Source organism: Paramormyrops kingsleyae, chromosome 1 (genome assembly GCF_048594095.1).
Source record: "Paramormyrops kingsleyae isolate MSU_618 chromosome 1, PKINGS_0.4, whole genome shotgun sequence".
Classification (NCBI taxonomy): Eukaryota; Metazoa; Chordata; class Actinopteri; order Osteoglossiformes; family Mormyridae; genus Paramormyrops; species Paramormyrops kingsleyae.
In genome coordinates, this window is record NC_132797.1 from 12510612 (window position 1) to 12526182 (window position 15571).

At 42.8% G+C, this 15571-nt stretch overlaps 1 protein-coding gene across 3 annotated transcripts in view; it reads right to left on the reverse strand.

The window, feature by feature from the left end:
* Window positions 1-15571, reverse strand: part of LOC111845648 (beta-1,4-N-acetylgalactosaminyltransferase 3-like) — a 60398-nt gene that overhangs the window by 24594 nt on the left and 20233 nt on the right. For all 3 annotated transcript variants that reach the window (XM_072709807.1, XM_072709811.1, XM_072709813.1), the window contains exon 6: window positions 639-739. In XM_072709807.1, the coding sequence (XP_072565908.1) occupies window positions 639-739 (101 nt within the window). The remainder of the gene's footprint in view (window positions 1-638; window positions 740-15571) is intronic.

Genomic DNA, 15571 nt, shown 5'->3' on the forward strand with positions numbered 1-15571 from the left:
GCAAGACAGCTGTGCGCAGGATTGGAGAGGCAGCAGAAAGAGCCTCTTGTTGGTTGTGGTTTAGAAGGGAGGAGGGGGACTGGAGGCCTGGAGCTGATGGGCAGTGACCTGGCCACCACTGCCGACCTGCCAACTGGAGGGTGTAGCGGATAAGGGGCGAAACACCCTGAGAAGGTTGGGCACCGTCTGACGACATCGGCTCCATGCCAAGGCCACAGGCGTTCTAAAGAGCGACTGTATGTGTGGCATCATCTGATGTATTAAGCAAGCCATATGCAATCTAAGACAGATTCCTGTGTATTTATTACCCCTGTTTAAACCTCATAACCATTAACTAATGCCAATATAATTGCTACTACGGGCATAATTAAAAATGTCATGTCAAAAGAGTTGTGCTACAACTAAGATACAAAACAACAGGTAACTGACTGGCTGCAGGGAACCTATAAATTCACATTTAAATACCAGGGTCTCAAACAGTCTCATACCCATGTACAATGTTATATAAACAAAATGTGCAACAGAATTTGAGGCATTGTGAAAAAAAGAAAAGAGTCACCCAGAAACAGCCTCCATTACGCAGCACGAGCTGCATGCTTCTCAAAGGTGCGTCGCTTGTCTCCCCCTTCACCACCTACCCTTCCCACGCTGGCCTGGAGGTGTAGATTCAGGGGGCTGCTGTCCAGGCTCAGCCAGAACTCAGAACCATCATCAGAGGCCACAGCAAACAGGTATTCACCTTGGGGGGGGGCAGGCAGTACATACCCTTTAGGATCACTATTACATTTATCACGCTCGTTTACATTTGGCACGTTTTACTTACACAAAAATGTTCTGAGGGCAGAAGGAAAAATGACTGGTTCAGAGAAATAACCAATCAGATTGTGTAGGAAGCAACTACATTAGTCATGACCACAACATCTGATTGGTTGATTCCACCTCCTCTACAATCTGACTGGTTCTCTCTCTGAACCAATCGTTACTTGGCTACTCAGATAAGCATTTAGACCGCTTCTCGTAGAACAAGGCCAGTCTAGCCTACACTGATGATGCTCCAGGGAGCATTTTGACAGCCAGTTATGTAAACGATGTGGGAAAATTATTTACGCACAGCAATGACATACATAACCTCTCTAAATGAGTCCCTGTGACTCTAAAAAAGACCTGAGACAATGGAAGGCACTAAAGAATAAAACGTGATGTTGTTATATGTGGGCGCTGGGGCCAAATGCAGAGGCACACGGGCGCACAATGGGGAGTCAGCTTCCACCCAGATCAGGTTACGGGGATGAGTGTTGCTGCACTGTGACAGATGTCCTGGTCATCACTGCACACAAGCCCAGAGACTCAGGGATATTCAGTGAAAGTGTGCTGGGTTACAGCATCTACACTCTAAAAAACGCTGGGTTGTTTTTTCAACCCATATGCTGGGTTGAGACTGCTGGGTAACAAAGTTGGGTTGATTTAACCCAATTTGGGTTGAAAATCGGTCTTGATCTATAACCCAGCAGTGCTGGGTTGGGAACGCGGACGTGAAAGAGAGCACGCACGTCACGTCAACATCCAGGGACATCAGCGAGAGTTGACGGTGTTTTGCGCCGTCTTTAGAGGGAAGCCAGTGAAATTCTGTCTGAAACGTAAGTTATTCAGTGTGTATTTAACAATGTTCATAATAAATAAAACATTTGCTTTACTGTATAATATATATACACGCAAATTTTAGGCTTTCGGTCAGTTGAACTGAGATTACCTAACGACTAAGCGACGGCCGTGCTCCGCCATAACGTAAAATTTTTAAATATTACTTTTGTATATGTTAGATACGGTTTTGATATAGCGGAGTTTACTTAACTAATTTGATTTTGTCAGCACATCCACATAAATTTCCCGCTCTGCTTGTAAGGTACATTTCGTTCAATTCGTTTGACTTAGTTGTACATTCGACAGCAAACGATGTTAATTTACTACGAACATGTAATTTCTTTAATCCTGTAAATGGTTTGATGCAGGCGGGAATGTCTGAGCTCAGCTCAGGCTAAAGGAGGCTTGAAACTAAGCATGTTCGACGGACATTTTCTAAGCATAGTGCTAAGGCCATGGTCAGTGGTTAACTAATGCTGATAGCTTGGTGTGTTATGGTCTTTAATGCTCCTAAAGGTTTTTTAGGTTATTTAACTTTTACACATTTTTGAGTTCTTAATGAATCTATACCATTTCTTTTTTATTTATTTTTCCTTTTTTCAGATTGGGACCAATATGGCTGATTACCTTCGTTCAGAAGAGTCCATTGAATTTTCTTATGTTCTCATGCTTGGAGACAACCACTGCTTTCAAGCCTTTGCTATAATAAATGGCACAGCATTTGAGCAAAGTACATTACTTGCTGCAGTGGACGTTTGAAATGTTTTCATATTTTAAATACATATTTTCTTGGAAGTAAATTTGACTTCAGTCACTTTATATCTCAGGATATATTGATGTTTGCACATAATTGTTAATGGGAAAGTTATAAAATGTTTTCCTATTTTTTCCTAATCTTAAATTTGTATTTTCTTAAGTTTTTTTTTTTGTTTGTTTTTTCAGTCAGTTTGATGCCGTTTCATTATTACTTCTACATATTTTTTCAGTTGATGATTTATATATATCAGGATATGTTAATGTTTATGCACAAATTTGTATTTTAAAGTTAATCTTTCTGACTTCAGTCAGTTAAATGCTTTTTCATTATTACTTCTACATACTTTTATTTTTCCTCTACTCTGCAATTACATTGCAATTGATTCTTACTGATGATTCCTGTATATCTCAGGATATATTAATGTTTATGCATGATGTAAATGTTATGAAAAGTTTTCATATTTCAAATTGTGTTTTTCTAAAGTTAATTTGTCTGACTTCAGTCTGATGCATTGTTACTGACTTCAGTCACAGTGTTTCTGTGATAGTTTGATACATTTTAATAGAAATTGTCTTAATGCTGAGGTGGAGATGGGAAAATGTCTTAAATTCATATGGACACATTTTTTACATGTTTTGTCATAAATAAAATTCCATTACTGAAGTATGTATTGCTGTAGAATTGTTTTTATTTTAGTAATTTTAATCACCAAAGTTTCTAGATTAAATTTCTGACCCATTTTGGGTTACATTCAACCCAGCAGTGTAGTCATTTTTAACTAATAGTTGGGTTAAAAATCACAACCCAGCATGCTGGGTTAAACGTGTAACCCAACTTGTTGGGTCAAAATAACCCAGCGTTGGGTTAGTCCCTTTTTTACCCAGCGCTGGGTTACCAAAATAACCCAAATTGGGTTGTTTTTAACCCAGCAGTTTTTAGAGTGTACATGTCACTGCCAGTGGCAGCACGGGACCCGGCCAAACCCGAGGGCACCAGACCCCATAGGGGCGCACTGTTGTAGGTGGAGAGGATACATTAATGGAAAGAGCTTGATGCTTGCAGTTCCGGTGGCAGGATGCGGACAATATGCAGGCAGCAGGGAGATGGCAGGATGAGGACAGGGGAGTTTTTAAGATTGCGCCATTTTGTGTCGCATTTAAATTGCGTGTAAATTTTTGTGGTTAGTGGGCGGGTTTGGTCAAATTCTTGCGTTGGACATTGAGTGGAAAAGAAAGTCCATGGTTGGGGGGAAAAAGGGATTCCCGACAAAGGTGGGATGGACTTTTGCGAGACCCCCAATACTTTTCCGTTACCATTAATAACTGCACTGTGTCCGTTTATAGTACAAAAGATAGAATTTGTTTATCGACTAATAAGTATAAACCTAAATGATACAGACATATCTCGCAAGATGTGCTTTAAACATTAAACTATGGGGGACAATGCACACCATGTAACTCGCATTTTATGTGTGCTTATACGTATTTATTAATTTCATTGCGTCCATTCAACGCCAGCGACTTTAAGCAAGGGTTTCAAGCAAAGCATGTGAGCGGAGTGGAGCGGAGCGTGAGCGAGGAGCGGAGCGGGCTGAATTTGGTCAGAGAGCGGAGCGGTTTTTTAATTTAGGCTGGAGCGGTCGCTCTGTCTCGCTCCAATTTCGCTCCGATACCGCTCACACTAGGATTCTGCGGCGTGCCCAAATCTACCCAGAATTCATCTGTACAATTATCAAGACTGTTACACAAATTGGCCGAGATGGAATTCGCAAAGTATTTCACAAAGGAAACTGATAGATCATACAAATGTACTATTCTTATCAAACGTATAGATGACAATAATGTAGAGCAAAAACAACAATGTGGTGAAACTGTTTCAGTGAGTAAAGATTCACTTTGGAATCATTTTTCTCAGAAACATGAGAGTGCTACGCGAAAAGGCGGAAGCCAGAGCAAAACGTGAGCAAGTTTTATATGGTTGTAGCATATCAAGTCTATAAAGTAAATTAAAGTATAAAAGCCTATAAAGTAAATAATGGTAATCAAATAAATTAGCTTTGTCATTCAAAGTAGGTCTAATAGGATTTTTTAATTTCACGTAACGCTGTCAGTTAAAATGTATTTTATAGAGAGACCTGGCAGCAACATCAACAGAAAAAAATTGAGGAATTTAAAACGTGGATGCTTAGCCTGTATATTCTTTAGGCTATTAAGCCCATTGATTCCTTTATTTTTAAGCCTATTTTTGTGTGGAATGCCATTGCCAAACCTGTCCGTTGTTGCCTATACGGTGTTTAAAAATAATATATTTTCTTTTCTTAGTGGCAATGTTTTCGTTGCTCATACAGTGGTACCTCGGTTCTCGAACTCACTAGAACTCGAATTTCTTGAAAGTCCAACAAACAAATTTTGACCTAGAACTCGATCTGAATATCAGAAGTTTAACCGTAAATGCTGACCTAATATAAATTGTACGCGCCAGGAAATGAGTCATACTACAATGCAATTCTTACTTGAATGCCTTCTTCGCAAACTGGACGATTAACCAAATAAAGCAGCGCAACATTACAGTAACTAACAATAAATAAACCACTAAAATATGTGTATTATTAGAGCATTTATGTCATTTATTTAAATTTTATTTTACCAGGTAGATTAACTGAAAACCAGTTCTCACTGCTTTACGTGATATTCGGGGGAAATAGCAGATTACGCATCGAAACTGCCTGGGATACAAACGTCATGCGTGTTACTAAACTCTTCAGCCAATAAGGGCAAAGGTGTGTCGTCACGGAGGCGGTTCCAGTTTGTGCAGCCGGGTGAGAGGTCGAAATGCATCTAACCGTAATGCATTGCGTCAGGATCAGAATGCGTTGCTTTAAGACAGCGCTGTAAGCAAGTCGAACGCACCCAATGACTGGACTGCGGAAACAAACTGAAACACGGACTTAATACAGAGGACTAATGACAACAACCAGAAACAGCTGATCACATGGGGATCCCACAGGAGGTTAACGAGGGGGCGTGGCACACGGAAGGAGCGGACAATCGGGGCAGGACAGGGGTAATGTTGGGATAAGATCTTTATCGTTTTGGAAGCCATTAAGAAAAAAATGCTCTGCTTGTTTTTTCCTGTTGATTTTGTGTCTAAATGCTAAAAAAAAAAAAAAAACATATTTAGGTGTAATTTTGGGGAGCCGGGAACCAATTAATTGGTTTTCCATTATCTCTTATGGGAAAATTCGATCAGAACTCGAACTTTTTAGGATTCGATCCGGAGTCCGGAACGGATTAAGTTCGAGAACCGAGGTACCACTGTATTTCTTTATCATATAAGGCTTCGGTTTAAGATGACATTTGTTAAGCATGCAGATTATTTGTCCCTCTTTTAAATTGGAGCAAGGGTGGAGCGATTTGACTGGAGCAGGACATAATTTTAGTGGAGCGAGGAGCAGTGTTGAGCTGAGCGGGTAGTGCGAATTAGAGCGGAGGATCGGGCGGAGCCAACAGCCTGCAGCTCCACTCTGCTCACATGTAGGTATGTCACAAAAAAATTCAAAGTTGTTGGATTTTTACAAAAGAAGGGCTTGATAAGACCTTTCCAATGATACCAAGAACTTCTTTCTGTGATGAATGGCAAGAAAGTTATAGGATATTTTGTAACGCCAATTAAGGCTTATTAACGTCCACTTATTAACAGATAAAACAATGGAGAACCATACTTGATTTTGTGACCTGTTTATGGTGTTCAGAAAAATGAGCATAACTCTGTTATTGTTTATCAGATTTTAATAAACTAGTTATCATTAGAAAGCTTATTCCTTGCCTAACAGTCTCAGATGCACTGAAAATAAAACAAATAATTATTTAATTATCATTTTAAAGCTGTAAATTCCATGCTGAAACTCTTGCTGCACTGTTCACCAAAAAACAACATGGCCGGCTCTCGCGGCAGATCCAAAAAAGTGAACTGCTGATCGATAAATTTTGCTCAAAATACGCCTAAATACAATAAACTAACTAAGAAATATAATTATCATAGTTTGAAGAATAATTCTGCTTACCTTTATTGTCCCAACGAAGGTTTTAATGAGTGAAATTTTTCGGTAAGATCGGGAGGAAATTTCGAAGTTATCAGAAAGTCAGATGACCGTGTTTTGAATGGAAATCCCCGGCTGAAGGTGTGTTTTACGTTATCAGAACGGGTTACCCTAATAGACACAAAAATAACACAACAAAAAGGCAAAAACTATTGGGATACCCTGGTGCTCTGGGGAATGGCGACCAAATTGAAAACGAGGCTGCCTGCCAAAGCCCCTATGGCGCAGAACTGGTGATAGTGACATACCTATCACACGCTTTGGTCTCAAATTTCATCAAAAGTTTGAAGTGATAGTACATTAGGGGCGAAAGCTGCATCTCAGGGTTAATGCGCGAGACTTGAGAGCCCTGCCTGTCACAGTCATCAGATCTTGCTCTTATACATAATTCCTCCTTTTATAGCTCCCTAAAATATGTAGGCATGTTATGCCGATAAAGTATGACATACCGATAGATAAATTTGCATTAACGGTATGCTATTCTGATGAAGTATGTCAGAACATTTGAAAACTGCAAATAAAGCTAAGCTTAAATCTTAACTGTGACACTGTGGTAAACTCGAACCCACTTTCTGGAATATTTCAGTATAGATCGGTATATCCTCATATGCATCATCAAGCGAGAACACCAGAGAGGTATACCCGAAAGTGGGTTTGGGTTTAAACCCTAACTATGATACTGCAGTAAAGTTAGCTTTATATTCAGTTCTCCGGCTGTAATATCTTTCAGCAAGAGCCGCACCCCTTGGTGTTCCAGCTTTCTTTACAGGTGAATGTTAATTAATATTTCAATCTTTGTGTGTGCACTTCACACGTTCAATAGCCCAGCTGTCTTGCTTACATATCGCACATGATATATTGTATGGCATGCCAAACAGGAAATATTTAATCATCTTTGATATATATGGAATGAAACCCGATATATATGGAATGAATGTCGATATATGTACAATGAAGCCCGGAATATATGGAATGAAACCCGATATAAATACAATGAAACTCGGAATATATGGAATGAAAGCCGATATATATATATAAAGAATGAAACCCGATATATATGGAATGAATGTCGATATACACTCACCTAAAGGATTATTAGGAACACCTGTTCAATTTCTCATTAATGCAATTATCTAATCAACCAATCACTTGGCAGTTGCTTCAATGCATTTAGGGGTGTGGTCCTGGTCAAGACAATCTCCTGAACTCCAAACTGAATGTCAGAATGGGAAAGAAAGGTGATTTAAGCAATTTTGAGCGTGGCATGGTTGTTGGTGCCAGACGGGCTGGTCTGAGTATTTCACAATCTGCTCAGTTACTGGGATTTTCACGCACAACCATTTCTAGGGTTTACAAAGAATGGTGTGCAAAGGGAAAAACATCCAGTATGCGGCAGTCCTGTGGGCGAAAATGCCTTGTTGATGCAAGAGGTCAGAGGAGAATGGGCCGACTGATTCAAGCTGATAGAAGAGCAACTTTGACTGAAATAACCACTCGTTACAACCGAGGTATGCAGCAAAGCATTTGTGAAGCCACAACATGCACAACCTTGAGGCGGATGGGCTACAACAGCAGAAGACCCCACCGGGTACCACTTATCTCCACTACAAATAGGAAAAAGAGGCTACAATTTGCACGAGCTCGCCAAAATTGGACAGTTGAAGACTGGAAAAATGTTGCCTGGTCTGATGAGTCTCGATTTCTGTTGAGACATTTAAATGGTAGAGTCAGAATTTGGCATAAACAGAATGAGAACATGGATCCATCATGCCTTGTTACCACTGTGCAGGTTGGTGGTGGTGGTGTAATGGTGTGGGGGATGTTTTCTTGGCACACTTTAGGCCCCTTAGTGCCAATTGGCCATCGTTTAAATGCCACGGCCTACCTGAGCATTGTTTCTGACCATGTCCATCCCTTTATGACCACCATGTACCCATCCTCTGATGGCTACTTCCAGCAGGATAATGCACCATGTCACAAAGCTCGAATCATTTCAAATTGGTTTCTTGAACATGACAATGAGTTCACTGTACTAAAATGCCCCCCACAGTCACCAGATCTCAACCCAATAGAGCATCTTTGGGATGTGGTGGAACGGGAGCTTCGTGCCCTGGATGTGCATCCAACAAATCTCCATCAACTGCAAGATGCTATCCTATCAATATGGGCCAACATTTCTAAAGAATGCTTTCAGCACCTTGTTGAATCAATGCCACGTAGAATTAAGGCAGTTCTGAAGGCGAAAGGGGGTCAAACACCGTATTAGTATGGTGTTCCTAATAATCCTTTAGGTGAGTGTATATACAATGAAACTCGGAATAAATTGAATGAAAGCCGATATATATACAATGAAACTCGGAATATATGGAATGAAACCGATATATATGGAATGAAACCTGATATATATGGGCTACAACAGCAGAAGACCCCACCGGGTACCACTTATCTCCACTACAAATAGGAAAAAGAGGCTACAATTTGCACGAGCTCGCCAAAATTGGACAGTTGAAGACTGGAAAAATGTTGCCTGGTCTGATGAGTCTCGATTTCTGTTGAGACATTTAAATGGTAGAGTCAGAATTTGGCATAAACAGAATGAGAACATGGATCCATCATGCCTTGTTACCACTGTGCAGGTTGGTGGTGGTGGTGTAATGGTGTGGGGGATGTTTTCTTGGCACACTTTAGGCCAAGAATGAAACTCTGAATATATGGAATGAAACCCGATATATATGGAATGAAACCTGATATATATACAATGAAACTCTGAATATATTGAATGAAACCCGATATATATGGAATGAAACCTGATATATATACAATGAAACTCGGAATATATGGAATGAAACCCGATATATATGGAATGAATGCCGATATATATACAATGAAACTCGGAATATATGTAATGAAAGTTGATATATATGGAATGAATACCGATATGTATACAATGAAAGTTTTTTTTTTTTTTTAATTATCTTTGGCGTTTATATGATGAACAATTTCTGTCTTTACACCGAATGTCTGAAAAATTTATATTTTGAAGAACTGCTGTTCGTACGCTAAAAGCTAAGATGATTTTGAATTAAATATATCCACAAACAAAGACAAAACCAAGAACTGACATCAATGACCGGACTGGGGAAAATATACCTAATGCAGACAAATACAAAAGACTAATGACTACAAGAAGAAACAACTGATCACATGGGGATTCCACACAGGGTTAACGAGGGGGCGTGGCACACGGAAGGAGCGGACGATCGGGGCATGACAGTGCTGTTGCTGCATGCATTTGCAACAGTTTCTATAAAACCTTCAGGGGTGGTTTCCCGGACCAAGATTAAATTAAGAAAGGAGTAGGCCTTAATCTAGAATAGTTAATCATGTTTTAAAAAATGGCTTTCTGAAACACAGATTAAGTACAGATTACTAACACCTGAACTATGGAGTCCTCAACTAAAATACACTCGATTAATTTAATGCCACCTGTGCAAATCAGGATTAGCTGGATTGAGGTTGCCTATAAAACATGGAATGAACCAAGAAAAGGTTAAAATTGTATGCAACTGAGAAGCAAATGGCAATGGAAGTTGAAAAGAGTACGATCAAAGAACTTTTCTGAACATGAGAAAAGTCTTTTAAAGCAAATAGTTTCGAGACATCCTGTTATCGAAGATAAACTACACATATCAGCTGTTGAATCAAAGAAAAGGAATGCCTGGACATCTATTTGTAATGAATTTAATGCAAATGAACACACATCTACAAGAACAATACTACAACTTCAGGTAAGAATCATTAGTTTTATTATGGCTTTTTAAAATCACTGTTGTATTTATAATAGTTATTTAATACAGGTGTTGTGGAAAAATATCAAAATAAACCTCAAAAAAACTGTTGCTGAAGCTCGAAGAGAGAGGTTTAAGACTGGAGGAGGACCTGCAAATAAAGACTGTGATGTGTTGGATGAGTTACTGACAGGAATACTGGAGAATCAGCAACCTTTGGAGAACATACCAGATGATGACCATCTGGACAGTTAAGATGATGGATCACATGCACCTATATTAAGTATTTGAATTTGATTTTGGCTTTTGTTTCTCTCCTCTCAAACTTCTATTTGCTTCTGTCATATGATGTGAAACATTTTCCCATTTAATCTGTATTTATTTGACCATGTATGAACTGTTCATGTTTCAAGGAGAGAAGGTCAAAACAGAACTGAAGAATTGGAAAGCAGCTTACCCTCCACATCCTCAGAAGCAAGGGTGGCAATGTCTGCCAGTACTGGTAACCAGAAGAAAAGACTCACTGTTCATGAAAAGTTGGCTAATGATTTTCATGAACATAAATTGAAGTATCTTAAGGAGGAGCATGAAATGAAGATGAAGATACTACAAGTAGAACTGGAGATAAAGATGAAGGAGAGAGAAATGCAACAGGCTCAAATGTCACATCGGTACATAAATATGTGAAATAAATATTGTTTTATTAAGAAAAGATGGATGTTGTGGTGGTTTCAGTAACATACCAGACCAAAAAGTTGTACACTTTTAACAAATATTTGGTTTTATTATTACATGTATCAGATCTGAACAGAGGGTTGAAAGTTAAATAATGTAAACAGATCTATTTAAAGTGGCACAATGCAAAAGCATCCCTGTATGCAAGTCCTTCTCTGTGGTTTGTTGTAAATGGTGGCACATCTGGATTGTCATCCTCTTCTATTGGGGGATCTGGGCATCCCTGCTTCTTTAGGTAGTTGTGAAGAACAGCTGTTGCAATGATGACAGTGCAGCATCTACTTGGTTTGAATCTGAGTGTTTTCCTAAGGCACTGAAAACGACTCTTCCAAATACCAAACATGCGCTTGACTAAACCCCTTGTGCGCATATGAGCCTGGTTGTAGCGCAGTTGTTCAGCTGTTGTTGGGTGCAAGTATGGCATAAACAAGAAATCCTTCTGAGCATACCCACTGTCACCAAGCAAAATTCCATTATGATCTCTTCTTTCAAATTCAGTATACAGAGATGAGTTGAGGAAAATTCGGGAATCATGAGTTGCACCTTTCCACCGTGCAACAATGTTTGAAAACTCTAACTGGGGAGTGCATACACCTTGGACATTTATGGAAAACCAGTTCTTTCGGTTCCTGTATTCCTCAGCATCTGGAGTAGAGGGATGCTTAATGGGAATATGGGTTCCATCTATGCAACCTATGACTCCTGGGAAATTTCCATATTCATAGAATAGTACCTTGTAGTTAGCCTGGGTTCTAGCATCAGGGAAGTTTATGTAATGTGGTTTTAATTCACAAATGGCCCTGCACACTCTGTGAATGACTTTACATACTGTTGGTTCACTGACACCACATAAATCCCCAGTTTCTCGATGAAAGGTGCCACATGCCAAGAACCTTAAAGTTATGAGCACCTGGAGACAAACTGGAATAGGCTGTCCTCTTTGGGTCACAGATGAAAGCCTGGGTTCTAAGAGTGAAATTATCTCCACTGCATTTACTTTATGCATGCAGAAACGATCTCGAAAACTTATTTCATCAAAACGTTGCAATGGGCCACTTCTGTCTGCAAGAACTTGCCTGGCTGGTGGAAAGCGCTGATCATCATTGACATAGTCCAAGTAATCCATGTGTCCTCCAAATGAAATTAATCTGAAGTTAAACCTGCCTCCTGGTAGGTTTAATTTAAGCCTCAATTTAGTCCTGAAGTTGCTCTAGTCTTCCTCCAGGAAATTAGCCTATTAAATTCTGGACTAGACTAAGTCTTTTAAAACCATGACAGAGAAAGCACATTTCTGTTAGTCTGATTTAAATGGCCATTTTAGTCTAGGACTAGGCTTAATCTTGGTCCGGGAAACCACCCCTCATTGTTTAAAAGACACTGCACTACAGCTATGTTTAGACTTCAGGCATCACAGTGACACGCCCCCCTCATCGCGTGCCTTGAAGTGGAAGACCCAACGAAGCTGACCAAAGCAGTGCCTATCTGTAATTTCACGTTCATTGTATGTATATCATACTTTTCAAATCATCTTAGCTTTTAGCGTACGAACAGCAGTTCTTCAAAATGTAAATTTTACAGACATTCGGTGTAAAGATAGAAATTGTTCATCACATAAACGACAAAGATTATTATTATTTTTTTTTTTATACTTTTTAGGCAGTTTTCAGCGTTCACTGTTCACCAAGGGAGATACCATTAGCTTTCATTCCATATATTCTGGGTTTCATTGTATATATATCAGCTTTCATTCCATATATATCAGGTTTCATTGTATATATATCGACATTCATTCCATATATTCCGAGTTTCGTTGTATATATATATTGGGTTTCATTCCATATATTCCGAGTTTCATTGTATATATATCAGATTTCATTCCAAATATATCGGGTTTCATTCAATATATTCCGAGTTTCATTGTATACTGTATATATCAGGTTTCATTCCATATATATCGGGTTTCATTCCATATATATCAAAGATGATTAAATATTTCCTGTTTGGTAAGCCATAATATTGCATATTTCTGTGTCATTTATTCTTTTGTTATTATATATAAGAATGCAGATGGCAATAGTAGGCAGATCAGATAACTCAGGTAGGAGAAAGAAAAGGCAGCGTGAGGTAGACCACAGACAAAATGAGCCATGTAAGTATTTTGCATTTATTTCACATTTGGAATGTGATGGAGATTATGGCTCCTGAAAAAAAGCATGCGGTTCCTAAATATTTTGGGTTTAGGAGCCAGCGGCTTGTAATGTTGTCTGGAGCCCTGGCACAACCTAAAGATTTGGAGAACTACGTGCGACCCACAGTGTCACAAGATCGTGTGAGTGGATTGGCTACGTGCGACCCACAATGTCACAAGATCGTGTGAGTGGATTGGCTGAGACTGCCATCCAACATGAGATCACTGCACAGGGACTCTACACACAAATCATAGAGGATTTTGTCCTCCATTTTTTGGATTTTTTGGTCCCTATAAAAGGAAACACAATTTTATAAAAATGACTTGGGAGAATTCCCGATGAGCTGCTTAGCTGTTGCGTCCGACAAAATATTTAGTCAAGTTTAAAATTGAGCTGGTCAGAAAGAAAATTATTTTTTACACACACACTGTCACGCCCCGCTCCGTCCGCTCCCAATGTGTGCCACGCCCACCTCGTTACCTCGTGTGATTCCCTGATTGTTCTCACCTGTGATTCGTTACCCTCTCTTGTATTTAGTCCGTGTCTAAGTCAGTGTACCCCAGATCTGTCATTGTAGTGTCTGTGAATGTTCCTGCTTGGTTACTCTCCGTCTCAATTAAAACCCTGATTGTCCGTATTTACGGCTCCAGTCGCCTGCTTTCCGGTTCGCTTGCCCCGCACCGTGACAGAATGACAGATCTCCCCGAAAGCACGAAGCAGCAGTCCGAGCACCACCGGCTCGAACTGCTGCAAGACTTCGTGTATTGGCAATCCCAGCCCGAGGTCCAGGAGGACCCGACAGCCCTGGAGCAGGCTAACAAAGGCACGGACCTGCTCGGTAGGGAACGCCCAGCCGGGCAGGAATACCCGCTGACGAGGGCACGGAAATGCCTTCGCCGCCTGAGCCAGCGCGTAACGAGCAGCCGGGAGAAGCGGAGCAGAGAGCTGGCGGAAGCAGCCCCAACGCTCTACCTAGGAGCCTGCTCTTTACTCCCCGCCTGGGATGACACCGCCGCTACACGCCTGGCGAGCTCCCATCCGGAGAAGCCACCTCCGATGGAAGCTTACTTTTATCAGCCGGAGCGTCTGGGGCACAGCGGAATTTGCATCGTAAGAGACTCCATTCCCCGGGTCCCTAAAACCCTTAAAGGGACAACGCCTTCTCGCTCGGTGCCCCTCCTGCCGCCCGTGCCGAACCTACCGGCCGCACTGCCTGCTCCGGACCTGTCAGCAGCACCGGCTGCTGCTGCCGCCGCTCTGTCCGCGGCACCGCCTGCTGCTGCTGCCGCCGCTCTGTCCGCGGCCGCGCTGCCAGCAGCACTGCCTGACCCGCCTGTCCTGCCTGACCCGCCTGTCCTGCTTGTTCTGCCTGCAGTCCCTGCAGCTGCCACCACTCTGCCTGCGACACTGCCTGAGATGGCGGCGCCCCCTGCTGGCCGCGTGATGGCGGCGCCCGCCACGGCGCCCTCTGCTGGTCAGGAATTGGTGGTGCCTGCTGCAGCTCTGCCCGAGGGCTTGGCTTCACCTCCGCCTGCAGCGGGGGAAGCCGCTCTGCCCGAGGTGCCCGCCGAGGCGCCCCCTGCTGGCCACACGACGGAGGTGCCCGCCGAGGCGCCCCCTGCTGGCCGCACGACGGAGGTGCACGCCGAGGCGCCCCCTGCTGGCCGCGTGAGGGCGATGCCTGCCAAGGCGGCCCCTGCTGGCCGCACGCCCGAGGTACCTACCGAGGCGCCCCCTGCTGACTGCACACTCAATGCGCCCCCTGCTGGCCGCACGCCAGAGGCACCCGCCGAGGCGCTCCCTCCTGACCTGCCTGTCTCGCCTGTCCTGCCGGCGCCTGAATTGCCTGTCTCGCCTGTCCTGCCGGCGCCTGAATTGCCTGTCTCGCCTGTCCTGCCGGCGCCTGAATTGCCTGTCTCGCCTGTCCTGCCCGCGGCCCTGCCTGAGGCCGCTCCTCCCGTCCTGCCCGGCCTCCTCCCGCGGCTCCAGCTGCATCACCTGCAGCCACGCCCCCTGCTCTGCCCGAGCCTACACCCTCAGGCACCTCCCTCCTGACTCCCTTGCCCTTGCCCCGACAAGGCCCACACCACCCGGGACCCCGCCTTTCAGTGTCCCGTAAGGGACAAGGACACAGGCATCGGGTCCGGGTCCCCCCCTCCCTGCCCCCTGGCTCGCCCGTTCGGCCCCTGGCTGTGGCTCGGTGGCTGCCTGCGGGTCCTGCGCCTCGGGGTCGGCGGTCTCCGCCGGGTCCCCCCCCTGGATCCTCGGTGCCGGTCCTCGGTCCCGCCTCCGGCTCCGTGTCGGCCGCCTCCGGGCCCCCCTGCTCCGGCTGTGCGTCGGATGCCGCGGCTTCCCCCTCCTG